General features: G+C 36.3%; 2 protein-coding genes across 2 annotated transcripts in view; both read right to left on the bottom strand.

Annotated features, from left to right (window-relative positions):
* Positions 1 to 52: 52 nt before the first annotated feature.
* Positions 53 to 10,736, bottom strand: TALDO1 (transaldolase 1). Its single transcript, XM_032228298.1, has 8 exons — positions 10,528 to 10,736; positions 5,571 to 5,694; positions 4,740 to 4,847; positions 3,681 to 3,812; positions 2,383 to 2,558; positions 2,034 to 2,231; positions 1,177 to 1,322; positions 53 to 397 (listed from the first exon to the last, which is right to left on the bottom strand). Exons 1-8 carry the CDS (start codon positions 10,622 to 10,624, stop codon positions 365 to 367), a joined length of 1,014 nt encoding a protein of 337 aa, XP_032084189.1. The 5' UTR covers positions 10,625 to 10,736; the 3' UTR covers positions 53 to 364.
* A 2,040-nt stretch (positions 10,737 to 12,776) lies between these two features.
* Positions 12,777 to 19,708, bottom strand: part of EPS8L2 (EPS8 like 2) — a 108,976-nt gene continuing 102,044 nt past the window's right edge. Inside the window, exons 20-21 of the mRNA XM_032221370.1 lie at positions 19,247 to 19,379; positions 12,777 to 16,748 (exon numbers count right to left, since the gene is read on the bottom strand). Of these exons, the coding sequence (XP_032077261.1) occupies positions 16,677 to 16,748; positions 19,247 to 19,379 (205 nt within the window). The 3' untranslated portion in view covers positions 12,777 to 16,676. The remainder of the gene's footprint in view (positions 16,749 to 19,246; positions 19,380 to 19,708) is intronic.

Genomic DNA, 19,708 nt, shown 5'->3' with positions numbered 1-19,708 from the left:
CATGTATACATCCTTCAAACAGAGGACTTGCCTCAATAGGAGTCAACAAAGCTCTATAAAATGTAGTACATTTTATTCTTTTGGAATGCACTCAGACATCAATGTTTTATCATTATTAGTAATAGTAGTACCTTGAAGAAAAAAAACAAGGCAATTGGTCGTTTATGCACCTGCAATATAGTGAAGAATAAAAATATTGGTAACTCAGAATTGTAATATTACAATCCTGATATATAAAAGCACAGCAGACCTGAAGAATCTTTTTCTCTGCAGATTCATATAGAAATCTGTGATTACAGAAAATCTTTTCGTATGCAGCATGTAAATCTTTACATCTATATAGCATCCATAAAATTTGCCATGTCTATTCTCCATTTGCAGTACCAAACATCCGTTCCTAAAAAAGGAGAAAAAATATAAAAATTAATAGGCACATTAGCTGCAGACATTTTAAGAAATCATTGCCATTTAATGTACAAGAAGAGATTGGCAAATAGGATTTCACCTATTTAAGGCCACGCAGAACATGCAGTAGCACTGAAAACCATGTATTATTTTTTATACCTGCAGTCTGTTCAAAAGGTTATAAATAGCAGAGTTATTAATACATGGAAAGGAGAAACCAATTTCATTTTGATTATTTTGTTTTGAGTCAAGAGAGGAGCCTTGAAGATTTTAAAAAAAGCCATTCAATGTTGAAAATCCACATGCCAGCTTGAATGTTGCATGTGAACATCTACTGGTGCAACCTTAATATAAATGTTTGGAAAAATATCTAATTTATAAACTTCAGCATTGTTAAGATACTTAAATTTAGGAAGCTTAACTTGTCAAAAATATTTTAGATTTATAAAAGAAAAGCAGTAGTATAACCTAGGATCTGCCATCCAATAATTTACAGTGATTTTTAAACTGCATTTAATTCTATATGGAAAATAAACGAAATCCATAATAATAAGTGGATGATGGGATCAATAACCTAATAACAAAATAATGTACTTATAATTTAAATCTCTTTACCATTTACATTCAGTTGGTTTTATACTTGAACATTAGTATCATGCAATATAAAATACAAATAAACAGTTAACATTTAGATTTGCAATGCTTGTGAAATGTGCTTGTGAAGGAACTTAGGAAATAATATTTAGTAAGACAAGAAACTCTTAATTTTACCTTTATCATGACTTCCAGTTTAACTGCATCAGCAGCAAACTTTCTGATTCCATCCGACAGTTTCTCCACAGCCATTTGGTCTTCATTATGAAGCCAACGGAATGTCTTTTCATCCAGATGCACCTTCTCCAAGTCAGATGCCTGGGCTGTATTGAAGATGATAGAAGCAACCAATTATGGAAGTAGGCAACTGTATACTTTATTGTGATATGAATCGTAGAGTTATCAGAGAATGCTATATCTCAACATCTTATAGAAACAATTCACTTACCAAACTAATATGAATATGTAGCAATAGCAACAGCACTTAGACTTATATACCGCTTTACAGTGCTTTACAGCCCCCTCTACGTGGTTTATAGAGTCAGCATAATGCCCTTAACAATCTGGCTTGTTTTACTGACCTCGGAAAGATGGAAGACTGAGTCAACCTTGAGCCTGATTTGAACTGCTAAATTGCAGTCAGCTAGCAGTCAGCAGAAATAGCCTGCAGTACTGCACTCTAACCACTGCACCATTGTGGCTTAGTTAACAAACTAATATGAATATATTATCCAATCAGTCCCATAGCAGAAATATTACATATTCCTGAACAGTAAATATATTAAAAATGCTGATGTATCGCTTTGAGATATTAGTTATTCAAAAAGTGAACTTATCTATTGAGCACTGAAAAGATTAACAGTTACAAATGTACAGCCCTCTATAGATATTTCACTAAAAGTTAATCTTTAACACATTGAGAGGATGTGGTGAAAGATCATGATTAAATTGTTTTAATCTGTATTTGAACTGTATTTAGCTGTGTTTGTCTAAAGCTATTGGACCCCACATGTTAAGTAAGACAGAAAACTTACCATCTTTGATGCTCAGCTTTGGTGTCAGTTTGCTGTTATCTTTACTGAGTTCTCCCAGAAGTTTTGGGGAAATGGTGAGAAAGTCACAGCCAGTCAGTGCTTTGATTTGTCCAGTGTTCCGAAAAGAAGCTCCCATTACAATAGTTTTATAGCCAAACTTTTTGTAATAATGGTAGATTTTAGTGACACTCTTTACCCCTAAGAGAGAATATAAGGTAACTATTTAAAGCAATTACTGCAACTTTATTCAGGGGTAAAGAAACCCTCAGAAGGGCTTATTTTCGAATACTAAACATTGCAGGTTGATTCAATTGCGAACTTAATTTCTTAGCCACACTTATTCAATTACCTGGGTCCTCTGATGGCTCATAGGTTTTTTTGTCCGTATTTGCAACATACCAATCCAGAATGCGCCCAACAAAAGGAGAAATTAGGGTGACCCCTGCTTCTGCACAAGCAACTGCCTGAGCAAAGGAAAAGAGCAGGGTCATATTACAATGAATCCCATGTTGCTCTTCAAGGATCCTGTAAGATAAAACAGAGCAGAATTATTTTTCCTATCAGTATCACTTCTGCTATGTATGCAATTTTATTCAATGCAGTATATACAATTTTATTTTAAACCACATTACTTTTTAAAAAAAGAAATGCTTTCTCGGTGAGTCTGGACACTTTTTTTTGTTTGTGGTTAGTGGGATATGGGCAACAGTATGTTAGCTTGCAAAGTGGTCTCTGCGTTATAGAACCTAGCTTTCATAGAATAGCATAAGGACAATCAGAATAAAATAGAATTTCAGTTTTCCTTGTGCCATTCAGAGTAAAACATGCCAGGATGGACTGGCATTATCCATAGCATTAGGAGGGAAGGCTACTTGTGACATGGATGTGACTACTACTCACTCTCCCTCTTACTAAAAAGTCTTCTGTGAAAGCTTTGACTGATGAAACATGCTGGGGATCAAAATATATGGTCTCATCTAATGACAATCTCAGCATATGGAAATTGCAGGTCAGACTGTAATGTGATCCAGGAAAGGATAAACGAATGTAACACCCCAGGGCAAATTACTCTGAGTAAGAATATAAAAGATACATGAAAATTGAGTCAGCAACAAATTAGAATGATTGCTTGGTCAGTATCTACTTAGAAAAACATCTCCTAGTTTTGAACACATTGTTTAAGCATACATCTCTTCATCTGTTCAAATGGCAAAAGAAGAAATTTAAATCTGAAATGATGATTTATTTGTCAGACATAAGGATGGCTGCTTCTGTACCCACTACCACAGCTCATCACCAGTGCCAAACTGACAGGCCCATCTATGTCTTGATATGAGGCTAGACTGCAGCTGCCAATTGGCTTGTCATACCATGTTTTTTTCTTAGGAGGTTGGGTGGGGGCTACGAAACCCCCACCCAACCTCATAGCTTCTGTCCAATATTGGCCCGCTGCTTTCCTGTGTCTGGTAATGTATGTCTTGTTATGTTGGGTGAGGAATGGACTACATAAAATGAACTATTTTAAGAAGTGTGTATGGTAAAAATAGACGAGATAGGGTCGATAGAAATTCCTATGCAAAAAATGACAGAGTATAAAATAGCTATCAAATGAGCCTTATACTGTACTATTGTTCCTGGTCCACTTACTTGCCAGCTTGGATGCCCTCCCATGTTGATGACAGCTTGATGAGGATGCGATCTTTGCTAATTCCTATTTCTTTATAAAGATCTATGAATTGTCTGGCTCTCTTAACCATGCCTTCTTTATCAAAAGACAACCTTTAAAATAAAAAGATATATATATATTGCTTCATTATAATTTGTATAAACTGTACTCAAGTATGCAAATAGGCAAAGATATGGGATGCAACATTCATGCCTTTCTATACCACTGCCACACCTCAGTCCTCTGCTGAAGAAGTCAATGTCATTAGGCGAAAACACCATTACGATTGGCAGCTTCGCAATATCTATTTATCATGCGCCATTTCTACTACATTGTCTTAAACATTACAAAATAATTTGAATAACATTAAAAAACACACACAAATGCTGTTAAGAAAATTAGTATCTTAATAATAGGGCAACAAAGGGCTTATTCAAAGGCCTTTCTAAACAAGACCTTCGGCTGGAAGCCTTAAGAGAAACCATGAATGCTAAGCTAAACAAAAGACTCCAGTACATAGATGCAAATAAGAGGATGTCCATCTCTGTAATCCATGCAAGAGAGATTAATTGGTTTAACAGAACAGAAAAAGGCTTTGTGTTGGAGAGGTTGGAACCCCTTGTTGGGTGTGTGATTTGTTGTGTTGACCAGATCTGCCATCTGTTTTTATTTTTCACTATGTTTTTATCTGAATTGTATATCTGTTGTTTTGTGTTTATGCTGTGAGCCACTCAGAGTCATACTCCACTGGTAGTCTTCACAGGTACATATGCAACATTATGAGAGCCAATGTGGTATTGGAGTTACAAAGTTAGACTAGAAATAGGGAGACCCAGATTCAAATCTATCTTCAGGCTCAGGTGTTCTGGGTCAGATAGTCACCCAAGCCTATCTCAGAGTTTTTTTCTTCTTATGGGTAAAAATAAGATGGGGGATGCATGCCACTTTGATTTCCTGAAGTACAGTCTGGATATCAATCAATCAAACAAACAAAAAAACAAATATAAATAATATATTTGATGAATTCAGAAAACATTCACCTTGCATCTACTTCTGTGGACACACGGCCAGGTATCCTCTTCAGTATTTCTGCCCCAAACAGTACAAAAAGCTTATCGCAAGCATTTGTAACTTGTTCCTTTTCTGACCTAGAATTGTATAATAACCAAAGTAGAAGTTCACGTACTGAGGAAAAAAAATATGGTGCCAATGTGACATCTACAAACATAAATGAGTCAAATTGGAACAGTAATATTCATCCTTTGCACAATATTCTGAACTTTAGAATCAATTTAATGCAGTGGTTAAGGTGCCAGACTAGAAAATAGGAGACCGTAAGTTCTAGTCCTGCCTTAAGGCATAAAACCAGCTAAGGGACATTGAGCCAGTCAACCCTAGGATGGAGAAAATGGCAAGCCACTTCTGAAATCTTACCTAGAAAATCATAGGGACTTCTCCAGCCAGTTACCAGGAGTCATCACTGACTCAAAGGTGTGCATGTGTATATATACATATGTTCTGAGCTTTATCAACATTAATTTAAGCCTCTAACTCCTGGGACAAATGTGATTAACGCAACCTCAGAAGAGAACTCTACTTAAACTTCTGACTCATGCTCTAGTGGTGCACTTGAGCCAACTATTTCTTTCTTCCTTCTTCCTTCTGTAATGAGAAGAAAATTGGGAGTGGCTAGTAGTTTGCAGAAGGGCTTTGACTTCCTCTATTCTGCCATTATTTAATTTTTTTATTCTGGTTTAAATCTGCCAGTATCTTATGTGAAGGTGAAAGACAACAGAGAGCGAGGACACATATTTATAATACCCAACTAATTGTCAAAACAGCAAAATTAGAACATTGGCAAACTTACTCACCCACCAAGTTTCTTTCCATACGCAATAGCATCTTCTACCAATTGCTGATAGGCTGGCATCTGAGCTGCAGCCAGTATCAGGGATGGGTTGGTAGTAGCATCTAGAGGCTTGTATTCTTCGATAGCTGTTGAAAGAAAAGCAGCAAACAAGAATAAAAAGATTAGGGCCATGGATGGTTAGCCTCTCAGCTTGATAAGAATTGTTTTAAGGATATGCAATAAGATAGAGCAACGTAATTAATGTAGTTATTCCAGGGCCAGAAATTCTGTTTGCATATAATATGATTGAGAACTAATAATTAAGAAGAGATAGATACAGTTCTTAGTAAAATTAGCAGCTAGGATATATTATTCAAAGACTCATTCAAAGTCATATAGGAAGTTGGTTGATATTAGGAAGGCTGTTCTCCATAACATCTTTCTTGCTATGTCCTGTATTGATTAACATACTGATTTTTACCACGATGCAAACAAATTTCAATATGCCTGTGCAGATACAATCCACTAAATGAAATCAGTCTAAAAAGAGCAACGAAATAACAGGGGGAATAATAACCTGGGACAAACATGATATGTCCGAAGTGAAAAGGCCAATTCAAGTTAGTGTAAGTGAGAACGTTACTAATGAGACATCCCTAATAAAAAGGCACTTTAGTAAAGTGACCTGTTTTTCATAATTGGAAAATAAGCAGTCAACCCAGGATCTGCAATATTTGAATCTAACTCAGAGTGTAATAATTAAAACAATGACAATATAGTTGAACAAAAATAGTAGAGATTTAACAAGAAAAGAAAAATCTACAAAAGAAACCCCAACAGAATGAAATGTATACCTATGGAGAAAAAGTTCCGAGGCAGGGTTGACAAGAATTCTAGAGGCGTTGGCTTGCATGCACTCTTTAATTTGTTTCTTTTTTCATGAGGGGACAATTTTAAAATGACATATATCTGTATCCAAGTGGTTTAAATTTATTAGAGGTAATCAGCCAATATAGCAGACAGAGGAGTAAGATAAGAGGGTTAAGAATGGTGAAATGCAAATGAAATATAATAGAAGGGGAAACAATATAAGGTGAGCGATATCGATTGGCAATTGTTATTAGAAAGAACAGGAAGCTCCTGTTCGTATTGTATTGTGTAAATGTGGTGTATGTCTAAGTTTTGTGTGTGTGTATTTTACATGTTTGTAAATAAAATTTAAAAAATTAAAAATAAATAAATAAAATGACATATATCATCACTTTGGGAGTTTGTGAGCTTGTTTGATAGCTGTACTGGAAGCAGTCCATTTGGAATAAATATACAGGTTGATCTCAACTTACAATCACTCTTTGTTCGAAGTTGCAATAGCATTGAAAAAGGTGGTTTATGACCATTTTTCACAGTTACAACCATTGGAGCTCCCCTATGGTCACGCTTGGTCACTGGCATGTATTTATGAGAGTTGCACTGTTCTGGGGTTAAGTGATCACTATTTGTAACCTGTCCAGCTGGCTTCCGACAAGCAAAGTCAATGTGGGAAGCCAGATTCGCTTAATGTCCAAACGATTCACGTAACAACTGCAGCGATTCACTTAACAATGATGGCAAGAAAGCTCAAAAATGGGGCAAAACTCAGTTAACAGCTGTTTTGCTTAGCAACGGAAATGGATTCAATTGTGATCATTAAGTTGAGAACTATCTATATACAGGAGACGATATATACTGAAAATTGCTCAATCTTCAGTCAAAACAATATTTAAGCTGTGAAAAAAATGTGATATATTAGTACTTTTCACTAAAGAAAACCTTGGTCAAGAATACAAATGGATATAATTCAGATATAATCCATTTGACAATATATATATACAAATTAATGTGTGTTCTCTACAGTTTGTCAAGCATGTAATTATACAAATTTGGAGCTCAAAAGCCTTTTATTTTGGAATAAATCCATAAACCTCAGTGCATCCTGAGAATCAATGTTTGATTAAAAGTCTATCCAAATGTTCAGTAGCTACAAATCTGAGAACTGAGTTTTAATTTTTCAGATATAAGCAGCAATTACCATAATTTTGAGAACCAAATTAACACTAATCACTTTTTTTTACTTTTAATGTAACTTTCGTTAGTAACCAGTATTTTTCAAAGCATAAAAAGCAACACAGCTCTGTTTCAAACTTCTGAATAGCAAAATGGAATAGAATTTAATTAAGGTCAAAATGATACCCAGTTATGCAAACTGTTCTTTGTGAACTTGATTTTTGCAAATTTCAGAAGTACTATTTACTCCATTCCCTCTTTCAACATTTCAGTGTAGATAGTCTTCTGTTAATAAATCATTGGAATCAGAACTTCTGTTACCAAGTGATGTGGTTATAAAGAACTATGTTATATGATCGCATTGTTTAATGATGGCAATCCTGACAGTCCCTGTTGCCATAGTTAAACAAGGACCTCCTTCCAACTACCTGCAAGCTTCCCACAAGCTGGGATGACTAGAACTTCAAGGACTGGTTATAAATTCCACTCATTCAGCCATTGTAACTTTGAATTTTTTCTTATAGTAAACAGATGTATTGAATAACTTGCAGACAAGTGTTACATCTGCATCTCCTACAGTCTTAGCACATGTTTGCCTTGGAATAGAAAGCATTGTGCAGTAAACAGCCAATAGCTGCAGTTCTTACCATATCAAGATCCAGATGTGTTTCAGTTATCCCACATCCACTTTCAAAAAGCAACTTTTACAAGGCAAAAAAAAAAAAGATTTTGATATACTGTTCGCATGCATATGACTATTACTCTATCCATGTTCAAAGGTTGACTCAAATAATTTGCAGCGAGATCTACCAAAAGTAGGATTCCTGTCTGTGTAGGAAAATGCACATGCACTGTAATGTAGAAACAACTATTTCTGAATTGGCGTGTCTTAAGTAAGTTTTTACATTCTAAAATGCTACATATACAGGCTAGATAGAAAATTGTGCTTTTCATGGTGAAGCTCCCTATAGGTGCTTTGAACATAGATATGCTGATAGTCATCTCCAACTACTTAAGGAGGACATACCATGCCAAAGTTCTTTGCAAAGTTACATAAGTGGCATCATAGAAACCCACATAGTCATGTGATATTCTTAAATATATTGTGCAATATTTCCATAGAAAATTTACACAAATATTTTTACATCAAATATTTAACACCATCACATATAGGGGGTAATTTCCTGCTCTGCAAGTTTTATTCGCAATTTTTTTTAAAAAATTATTGTCAAAATCTGCTAACTCATAGCCCATCAGCAAGATTCCATCACTTGTTAAGCAACAGGAAGAAGAAACGTCTTTCGTAAGACCATTTACAAAATACTTAATGTTTCATGTTAGGTTAGATTCTCAATTTTTACATTGCTTAATTAGCAATTTTTTACCTAAGAAATGACTATTATCCATGCATATCATACATTGACAATCTAAACAATAGATCAAGAAATATTAAATTTTGAAAGCAATATTATTTTACGCAATTATATAGCCATAGTAGTGGTAGCTTTGTAAACAAATTTGTAAACAAATCAGCTTACTTATAAAAGCTGATTTTTAATAGCATTTAATAGAAAAAGCATATTATGATTCTCTTCAGCCATTAAGTCCAAGAAGAATTAAGCTAGTATTTGAAAAAATTAATAGGCACGTCCTCCAGAAAAACATAAATATCAATTACTTGCAAAACTATGCAGACTAACTGTATATGTAAACTGTAAGTTTAAAAGATTATCTAAAAGATTAAAAAATACAATGTTTTAATAATTGTCAACTTTTACTGATAGTTGGGTGGCAGGTACATTTAATAAATTATCACTTATCCAAACTGTGAGTTACTTCTGCTTTTGCATAAATAACATCTTCTAAGTGGTTTATATCACTTCACAATAACAGAGGTGGGACGTTTTTAATGCTGCTCCTTGCAAAAAGGTATACTGAACACTGTGTTAGAAATGCTACAGGTTAGTAGTATGTAAACTTTTTAAAAGTCTTGCCTTTTAGAATGAATTGAAGTCAAATTTATTAATTTCTAGAATTAAATTGTGGGTGACGGCAATAAAATACAGCAATAGAAAGACCTGATATACATGTATTTCCCCACCGGTAAACACAGAAGCTAGAGCAATTAATCCATATTGTTTTCTTGGCAACAAAATAGCAGTGGAGTGCCAATTCCTTCTTCTGAGATCCCCCCCCCCCCCCAAAAAAATCCTAACTTAATCTATAACTATGAGACTTCCTGGCGGTCTCTCTCATTCAAGTATTAACTAGGTCTGATTTTTCAAGCTCCTTCATAAACAGGGTACCCTTAAATTGCCCATGAAAAAAAATCGGAATCCAATAAAACAGCACCTTCTTTAAGTCAACTAGAGAAAGCTTATGAATATTCCAACATTGCAGAGAGCGTCTAATTATTTTCCTTCTACTGAGCGAGTAGACTTATTAGGGCTGTTTATACCAAAATAAGTATTGGGTGGCTCAATGGTTAGAGTGCAATACTTTAAGCTACTTCTGCTGACTGCCGGCTGTCTGCAATTTGGCAGTTCAAATCCCACCAGGCTCAAGATTGATTCAGCCGTCCATCCTTCCGAGTGGGTAAAAAGAGACCCTGATTGTTGGGAGAAATATGCTGACTCTGTAAACTGTTTAGAGAGGGCTGAAAAAAGCACCGTGAAGCGGTATATAAGTCTAAGCGCTATTGCTATTGCACCGGGCTATGCAAAACAGGACTTCCTCATCCCTTCCCTCTTAACTTTCCCTTCACGCGGAGAGATCAGAAGACGGGACTTCAATCGTGCCCGGAAGAAACCATGGGGAAAGAAAGAGCATTACATCCAGCCGGATCGGGCTTGATAGGGAACCCCAGAGGTCAAAAGAGCTCTCCCCGTTCTACCTATCGCTCTCCCGGACCCTAATAAGGGATCGTCGCCCCTCACCGTGGAAATCTCCCGTATCGGCCACCACGGTGGTGTGTTGCTTGAGCTGCTCCAGCGCCGACTCCATCTTCTGCTTTTTCACGGGGGAAACTGACATGGTCGCGTGCGGCTGCGAAGAAATAAGGAGGCGCGTCTGCGGCGCGTGAACCGTTTCCGTAGCCTCGGACGAGAAATCAAGGGAATCCACACGCGGCTTCCGGGCTTGCGCAGCACGAAGGTATCCATGTGACAAGTGACCACAGGATTCTTCGGCGGAAGGCAGGAGGGCGGGCAGATGCCGGCGCCTACGTCATCACAGAACCCATTTCCCCGCCCCCCCTCACACCCATTCTCTCTCCCCCTTCCAAACAGCGCCGGGATGCGCTAAGGCTGCCCTGGCTATGGCCACAGGCGATTGGTTGTAGCCTTTGGTTTTTCCTGCTCGGCAGCCAATCAGGATTGCTCTGGGTTGCAGGAAGAGCAGGCGATGCAGTGGCCTTAAACTTAAAATGAACTAGAACCGATCATTGGAAGCGGGGGAGGGAAAGGCCGCTCGGTGTGCCTCGTCCTTGCTTACGTTTGAGACGTAAGGTGTTATAAGTCGGGCTCCCCCCTTCCCCCTCTCTCTACCCCACCGATAGATAGATAGATAGATAGATAGATAGATAGATAGATAGATAGATAGATAGATAGATAGATAGATAGATAGATAGATAGATGATAGATAGATGATAGATAGATAGAGATAGATAGATAGATATAGAGATAGATAGATAGATATAAATTAGATATAGATAGATAGATATAGAGAGGGAGGAGGGAGGGAGGAAGGGAGAGAGAGAGAGAGAGAGAGAGAGAGAGAGAGAGAGAGGCAAAACAGCCAACAGGTTAAGCTATCATTACACTAATCTTCAAATCCCTCTGTTAACCTTCTGTTACATTTAGTATGTAGAAAGTCCACAAACTGACACAAAATATGCTTTTTTGAGTCCTTGGCGGCTTAAAACGGAGGGATTAATCATGTACAATGTGAAAGATAGCTTCTGAGAGCCAGTTTGGGCTAGTGGCTGAGACACCATGCTAGAAACCAAGAGACGGTGAGTTTTAGCCCAGGCTTGGGCATTAAAGCCGGCTGGGTGAGTTTGGATCGGCCACTAATTAGGTATTTCTTTGATACAATAATCAAAGCCAAAAAGAAAATATCTAGCTATGGTAAGGTAGCTATGATAAAGCTATGCTACTTCTGCTATGCTAAAACACCCAAGCATCAGCTCATACTGCTTGTCTGATTAATTTCTTGTGGATTGGAGTACTCAGTTAATATCAGGGAAAACAGATTTTTTTCTATAGATTGTTTTAATTTTAACTGAAACACGTGTAAAAAGAGTAGAAATATTTTTTTTTCTGGAAGAGGGATGTCCTAACTTGACATTTAAATTCAGACCAGCCCAGCAGACATGTCATTCATTCATTCATTCATTCATTCATTCATTCATTCATTCATTCATTCATTCTACTTTTTTGTTGAAATTGGCCAATGTTTTCCCAATGGGATTACAACAGTCCTATTCAGGGAATACAGTTGGTCTGAGAAAATGGAACAAATTGCAGTTCTCTGTTACTTTGACCAAAATTTCAAATTGGGCAGCTACCTACTTCATATGCAATATAAAGGTCAGAATAGGAATGTGCAAAGTGTTTTGATTTTGTGCCATTCTCAAGTGGAAATGTCCCATTCTGAATGCAAAACAGTTGTTCTGAGTGCAGAGCAGCTGTTTTACATCTACAGTTGACATTTTTGGCCAGTTCAGCAGCGTTTGCAGCCTGATGTCATGTTTCTAACTCAAGGCTTAAATGACCAAAACAACCTGTTTGAAATGTGAAACAAGCAGGGTATTTCCCCCCATATTCAAACGCTTTGCACATTAGTATAGAAAATCATTTGTAAGATTTTAAAAACTAGAGGTAAACTCCAAGTCCAGTGTTGAGAAGGTGTTCAACTTCTTTGTAACTACCACAGTGCTACAATTGCATAGTTTATCTCATGTATGGCATATTTCAAGTCGGTGCCCTTCAGGATAAATGATTTTTAGAATTTCTAGCGGATACAGAAAGCATTTTGACATCAATTCCTACCGATATATGATAATTGGTCATGAATAAAAATAGGGCTAGGTCTTGTCCATATATTAAGCAAATATATGCAGAAGGCTTTCCATATAGAATAACTACAATGTTAAGTTATAAGAGACAGCCCCCAGTTTGAACAGTGCTGGTAGATAGTTTTAATATGCAAGAGAGGACATGTATTAAAAATCTCAAATTTCCCATTTTTGGTTGAAATCATGCAAATTGTGCGACAAATGAAGCATAGATACAGTAAAGCAAAGCATTAAAATTTCCATTCATATTTTACATAAGGATACATTTTAGAATTAATATTAATTTTCAACCAACTTGCCATTTCATTTATAGTACATACAGACAATTCAGCAATACTAATGAAAGCATCTTTGGTTAGGCATATCTTCAGACATAAATATATATACTCAATTTGATATGCTTCAAATACTTCCGAATAAATCAAAAAAGAAACTAGTCTCTCTTCAGCAGTTTTCTGGGGTGTGTGATGCAATGAGGATTGTGCTTGCTCCATTAATATGATATAGGAGAGTCTTCCAACTACATCTGCCATAGAGTGTGTTTGGCGGACCTCCTCCAATAGCAGAGAGGAAAGTGATTGCTCCAAGTAGGAGGTGATTCAGTCTTCTAAGCTTCCTATTGGCTACCGCAGAAAAGTCACTGATGGAATTATTTATACTCTAATACCTTCAGACAGAGAAAAGTCAAACATGCCAAGACGGGCTGTGGATTTAGAGGATCCAAAGCCCTTCTGTTCTGACATGTCATTGGGAAATAAGAGCCAGAGAAATGTATTTCACTTCAATTAAGAGAAAAGATGTTTACAGAGTTGTAAAATGTCAAATGAAAGACAGGATAATGTCACTTCAGTCCTCCTATCATATACATAGGTAATACACTGTAAAAGTAGTTGTGTTGCTTTGATTTCTTTCTCTCTCATGGAATTGTTCCTTAATGGTGATAATCATGTATTTTTGTGAATTAAAATCTACAGCTATTAATGTACATTTAAAAGTGAGAACATAGCCATTTATTTCTTACATTTATTGTTTATTCTTCCTATTAGGCATTCTAAATATCTATATTATTTTGTTTGACTTTACCATATTATTAATATTCCATACGATAAGCGATAGTTAATTTTGCCTGCTCTATATCTGGTGTATAAGTAAGTGCACCAGCTGTTGCTTATATATTTGTCAGCTTCACATATAATTTTTTTCTGATTTTAAAGTATGATTTAAATTATCTCTGCACGCTACCTTTAAAATACTTAATGTGACCTTATTTTTATTTAGCAATATCTCCACAAAAGTTTTTTTCTTTCACCTTTGTTAAGAACATTGTCTACATAGTTATGTACAGATAAACCATTCCGGCTAATGTATAAATAGTAGTAGTAGATAGAGGAACATTAAGCAACAAAGTATGCTTTCTTTAAAGGCTTGGTTTCACAAATTTCTCAACCTGCAGAATAATACACATTTTTTGAATGATATATATACCTCCATGTTTAACAATTTCAAGATTTATATATTTTCAGATTCAAAATATATGTAAATGAAATTTTAGCAGCTAATATATTATATACTGATTTGCAGTTTGAACGGAGTTGTGTTCACCTACACTGACTACAGCAATTTTCATAAGTCTACAGTCCCACTTCAATTGCATACTTTGATTTTGGCTAAATAGCTTCCCACTGGGGATGTAAGCAGCCAATTACATAATTGAGGCAGAAAAAGAAAAGCATCTGAGAATCACAACTGATTATGGATTTTGGCTTATGCCTAATTAAGCAAAGCTGAGCTTTACTTTACAAAAGATAGGAGACATAGTGGCACCTGTAACTTAGTGTGATGAACCTATTAAAAACTTAGCCACCAAATATAAATTTTCACCAACTTGTTCTGGATTTTAAAAATTATAAAAGAGTAATGGTGTCAAGTGGATAAGGTGCCATGTTCTAATTTCATATTTCTTCCTGTCCAGATGGCTCATAAATTTAGCTTTTATGAAAGTTTATATTCATTAGAGGAGTTCCTGGAATCAAAATAAATTGTCTCATGAACCATACATTGGGCATCCTTCTCCAGATTAAAGCAGATTGCATAGTTTGAATGCATTTGGAATATTGAGAATCCCATCAGATTGGAATTATATGTTGGGTTCTTCCTTGTATTTTGATTAATCATTATTAATTGGGTGATACTGAAGCTTCCTATGAATCAAGTAGTGCCCAAACAAAGAGCTAATTTTGTCTTATCCCTAGGATAAAAAGGATAAGAAAAGCATCCTAAAGCCATGCCAATCAGCAAAAGTGAATTTATTTGTTTGGCTTTCATTTTAGTCCACCTTTATTTTGGAGATTTTTGCCATGTGTTACTGAGAATAATTACAGCCCTTTATTCTGGTCTATATATAGTTTAGTGATAATGTATTAAAACAAAGAAACACACTGATTTCTAAATTGTATTTCTTTGGATTACTCCCTTGGAAGAGTATTTGGGAGACTTCTTCAATTTTTCTCTGGAGTGGAGAGATCTACCTTGAATATTCTTTGCCAACCTCTGTAAAAATGTTAAAAATTTTTTGTTAACACCTGAAGTTTAATGTTGGGGGAAATGGAAGCAGGGAATATCCTGAAAACTTATAGGTAGTCTTTTGGGGGCGCCTGACATGCCCTAAACCTAATCTTAATCTACACCAATTTTGAAGATGGTGGAGAACAACTTCTTCCTCTTGACTTAAAAAGAAAATAGGCACAAAAGAAAATGGGAAAAGAAAAAGTCTAGGGGGGAAAAAACCAAATGAAATGCTGTTCTCTCTTCCATCTTGCTGCATCTGTATTTGCAGAGCTACCAGAGAGTCCACTGTCAGAGCAGTCTGAGGGCTCTTCCCATGAGGCTTTGGTTCTAAACACATGAATAAATATGTACAGCCTTGGACTGTAGAACTCCAGGTATCTCCTTATACTAATAAATAATAAACATGTTTTTATATACATGGCTATGGGCCAGGTCAGTTATGCACTCTTTTATATGCCTTGACAGTCCTTTTCACAAGACAATTGGAATGCTGTGACTATTTGGATTTGCTGTTGAAATTATCAGGGATGCCTCACATGATCACTTCAGGATCAGAACAAAGGTAAGTGGGGTCAAGCCTGGGCAGGTGCAAAGTATTCAAGGTCATTCAAGTCGTGTGTGCATACACGAGCGGACAAAGCCTATAGAAAAGCCTATGCAAAGAAAGGAGAGATGTGTTTTTGCAAGCAAAGAATGCTATCACTTTCAATATAAATGAAGCAGTTAATCATTAAACTACCACTGGATGAACCTGACTTACTACAGTGCAAAGTATTTTCCCCAAGAACTTTTTTGATTGCATGTAATTTTTTTTTAAAGCAGTTGGGGGGGGGGGGGAAATAATTTTAGGAAAAAAAGAAGGCAAATGTAAAGATCTTGACCGCTAATGGTAAGTTTTTCTATGTAGCAAAGGTGATGCAGAAGATTTCCCCACTGCATGCTAGATACAGGTTTTACTGAGTTTTGTACAAAACTAGCAGAAGATTTGGAAGCATGTAGGCTTCAAAGCACATGGGTTTGCTGGCTAATAACAAACGGTATTTCCAGCCAGTTCTGGATGCATTGATGGGCCACAGAGAAAAGGTACTGCGTAGATTGATTGGGTTGTTTTGCTTCAATCCAACCTTTGCTTAGAGCAGAAATATGGTCATCCTCATGCTCTGAAATCATAGACGTAACATCATGTATAAAATATAGCAATATAAAAATATAATACTTCATTCAATAACACAGCTTCTTTCCCAATGCTTTGTCAAATTAATGAGGGAGTTGAGTGTTCCCTTTGTCAATATTGCTGAAGGAACAGTTGGTCTGAATAGCAATGTACATTGATAGTCCCAACAGTCTCACTTGAAGAGATACTCTGTTATATTTTTCCTCTTTTCCCTTTTTCCTACAAGTAAATATATGTGACTACAAGTTGAAATAAATCAAAATAACTTAAATAGAAGAATCAATCCTCTCTTGGCGTCGCTCCATGATTTCCTCAAGTTCTGATTTCTCTCTATTTTTCTGTTAAGAAAAAAAAGATAAAGAATTTTATTTTTAAAAAATATTACCTACGTAAGGTAAATCACTTTAATTTAGCATTTTCTCATTTAGCAGTGAGTTCACTGCTATGGTTTCTTCTCTCCAATTTCTCAGAAGTAATTTGAGATGACCTGCAATTGCCTTCTCTTCCATCAATCTCATCATTTTAAAGAAAGAATTATTGTTTAATTATTGGTCTGACTTGCCAGAGATTTAAAGCTATGTCCTGAATAGAAATCTCCTTACTCCTCTTCCTGCAAAAATGAAATAAACATTGTAGCCCACCACTGCAAAACTTTGATTGATCCTTTGGAGGCGAGCTAAAAAGGTGCAAGCCATATTATTACTTTATTACTTTAAAGTTAGATCTGCAGTTTTACTACAGAAAAAGAAATATTTTTTAATTGATTTTACATTATATGTCAAAAACATATGAACATATGAAGTGCACATATAGAAAGTTAACGGATGAGATTTAAAATAGACATAAAATGCAAATATTCTTGGAGAGAAAATAAATTATCAGGCTTACTAGACAACTAAATAGATAGCAGAAATAACTACTGCAACAAATTTAGCAGCCCATCTGGAGGCATTTTGTAATCTATCAGCTAAGATGAGGAAAATCATTTCCCCCTTTGGTTAGGCATGATTGTAGTTAAGAGAGTTGCTATTAATTCAGCAATATGTCATATAAAAAGGAATTGCAAGGGGATATATAAAATTGTTTCTTCTAATGAACTTGGACAAAGTTATTTTTGCAGAGAAATATTATGTAGTCTTTTTCCTTATAGGAAGGTGGCAATTTTAGGCAGAGTTAAGGGATCTTTTGTGGGTCAAGCAAAGAATATTTGCTAATCTTTTTAGTGTAAGAGGGCAGAAACTGATACAAGCCTGCAATATACATTGTTGCAAGATTGGTTTAATCCTGTAAAACAGGGGTGTTGAACTTGATTTCATTGAGGGTTGCATCGAGGTTGTGTTTGACCTCAGGAGGTTGGGGTGGGCATGACCAGCTCAATGTCACTTGTGTCAGGGGTGCCTGTGGTGGCCCGAGCACCCTGCCAGTGGAAACAGGCTCCCAAGCTCTGTTTTCGGCTGTGACAGCCTCCTGCAACCCTCTGCCAGCGAAAATGGAGCTCCGGAGGGCTATGTACAGCCCTCGCAAGCTCCATTTTTGGCTGCGACGGCCTCTTGCAACGAAAACAGAGCTCGGGAGGGCCGCACAAGACCCTTCTGAACTCCATTTTTGCTGGCAGAGGCACTGCGGGCTGATCCTTTGCTGTTTCTAGGGTGGCCCCACAGGCCAGATCTAAGCCTGTGGGTCTTGAGTTTGACACCCCTGCTATAAAATGACACTGTTCAATTTCAACTAAGATTCAGTCAAAGAGCCAATAGACTGAAATTCCTGCCTTTCATGTGACGATGTAATTATCCTGAAAAATCAGAGAGACTTGGGTAATATCAAAAAAGAGTAAGTTGGTCTAATACTTCAACCAGTTATTTTATTTGGTCTCCAAAGAAATTGGCTCAAATTCTAATTTCAACAGGGAGTAAGATAAAACAATCAGTCACTTGAAGCAAAGCCCTTAAAAATTTGAATTGGATTATTTTACCATGCATCATATAGTAGGTGATTAATGATCTTTGTGCTAAAACTTTTAATAGCACTAGACATGCTTATTATCTTTGTAATTGGCAAAATGGAAGATGGTATTTGAAAACTTTTGGGGCTGGAGGCAAGTTAACCCTTCTTTGTTCCAGATTATCAAGGCTTGGAAGGAGATACTTAGATATCCAAAAACTCTCATCTGATTAATGTTAAAACCATTAATTTTCCAGGAATAGTGGTATGTAATGATTAATTTGGAGAAAAAGACTGAGCTGGAATTAATTGACTTTGCTATTGGACATTGTTGAGATCATAGGATCACGAAGGACCAGAGCTGCTTTCAAAGTGGCATAAACAAAAGGCATAAAGTTAAAAAAAGGAGGAATAAATTGAAGGGATTATTGGTAAATTACTTTTATTAACCCTATAAAATGCATTTTATTTGTAAGATACATGCAATTCTTAAACGTTACAAGTTAAATTCTGCTATAGCTGAAAATAGATGAACCATAAAGTACCTCAATGGGTCTCCACTTTTTTTCCACCACAGACCCCCTTTAAATACCTTTTGTGACCATGGACTTAACTCAGGATTTAAATCATAGCATTTCTTCAAGCCTTCTCAGATCCCCTGTGATGACATTGTGAACCCACAAGTTGAGAACCACTGAACTACCTTATTAGCACAGGAATAAAGTCTGCTAGTTTATGTGCAATGCTTAAAAGCATCAGCATCTTCCCAGGATTTTGAGATTGCCCTCAAAGTATTAACAGCCTTAAAAGATTGTGGACAGCACTAGTAATGTTACTGCCTATTCTTTAAATAATGGATATGATCATCAAAAGCTTGCTATTTTAGGAACTTTACCTCTAGGATAGCCCTTTGTACTGTGATTTTGCTAAATACCCGGGCACCTTCTTCTCCGCATACTTTTTTCAATTCTTCTTTGTTCAAGGAGAAAAGCTGTGCTCCTGTCAGTATACCAAGATGGTCCACGGTTCTAAAAAAACATGTTAAGGGGGGGGGGAAGCACTATTTAAAGATGTACAAGACTCCAGACATTCAACACTTTTCATAGGCCAAATAGTTTGTCCTAAATTTATGGAAGATTGTTAATTCTATATCCTTGACATCTGCTCCAAAGGTTTCTAAAAGGATGCCATGATCTCGTCTCTGAGAAGGGTCTGCATTCAGTCTTCATGAAGTATAAGAAATTTGAAATGTGGACCAGTTTCTTAAAAATAAACTGAACTGAACTAAACTAAAACTAAACTACGGTAATACATTTTTTAAACCTCTTTCAGACTGGGATGTTTTTTGCCTCTTCCT

This window comes from Thamnophis elegans, chromosome 1, assembly GCF_009769535.1.
Source record: "Thamnophis elegans isolate rThaEle1 chromosome 1, rThaEle1.pri, whole genome shotgun sequence".
NCBI lineage: Eukaryota > Metazoa > Chordata > Lepidosauria > Squamata > Colubridae > Thamnophis > Thamnophis elegans.
The sequence above is the reverse complement of the archived record's forward strand: the minus strand, read 5'-3'. Positions and strand labels throughout refer to the sequence as shown.

Excerpts from the sequence above, each read along its gene's own strand:
- TALDO1 (XM_032228298.1), bottom strand. The coding sequence starts at position 10,624 with ATGTCAGTTTCCCCCGTGAAAAAGCAGAAGATGGAGTCGGCGCTGGAG. Across the intron at positions 5,695-10,527 it reads CGATACGGGAGATTTCCACG|CTATCGAAGAATACAAGCCT; the intron begins GTGAGGGGCGAC and ends TTCTTTCAACAG. Across the intron at positions 1,323-2,033 it reads AAAGCTGAGCATCAAAGATG|CCCAGGCATCTGACTTGGAG; the intron begins GTAAGTTTTCTG and ends TCTTCAATACAG.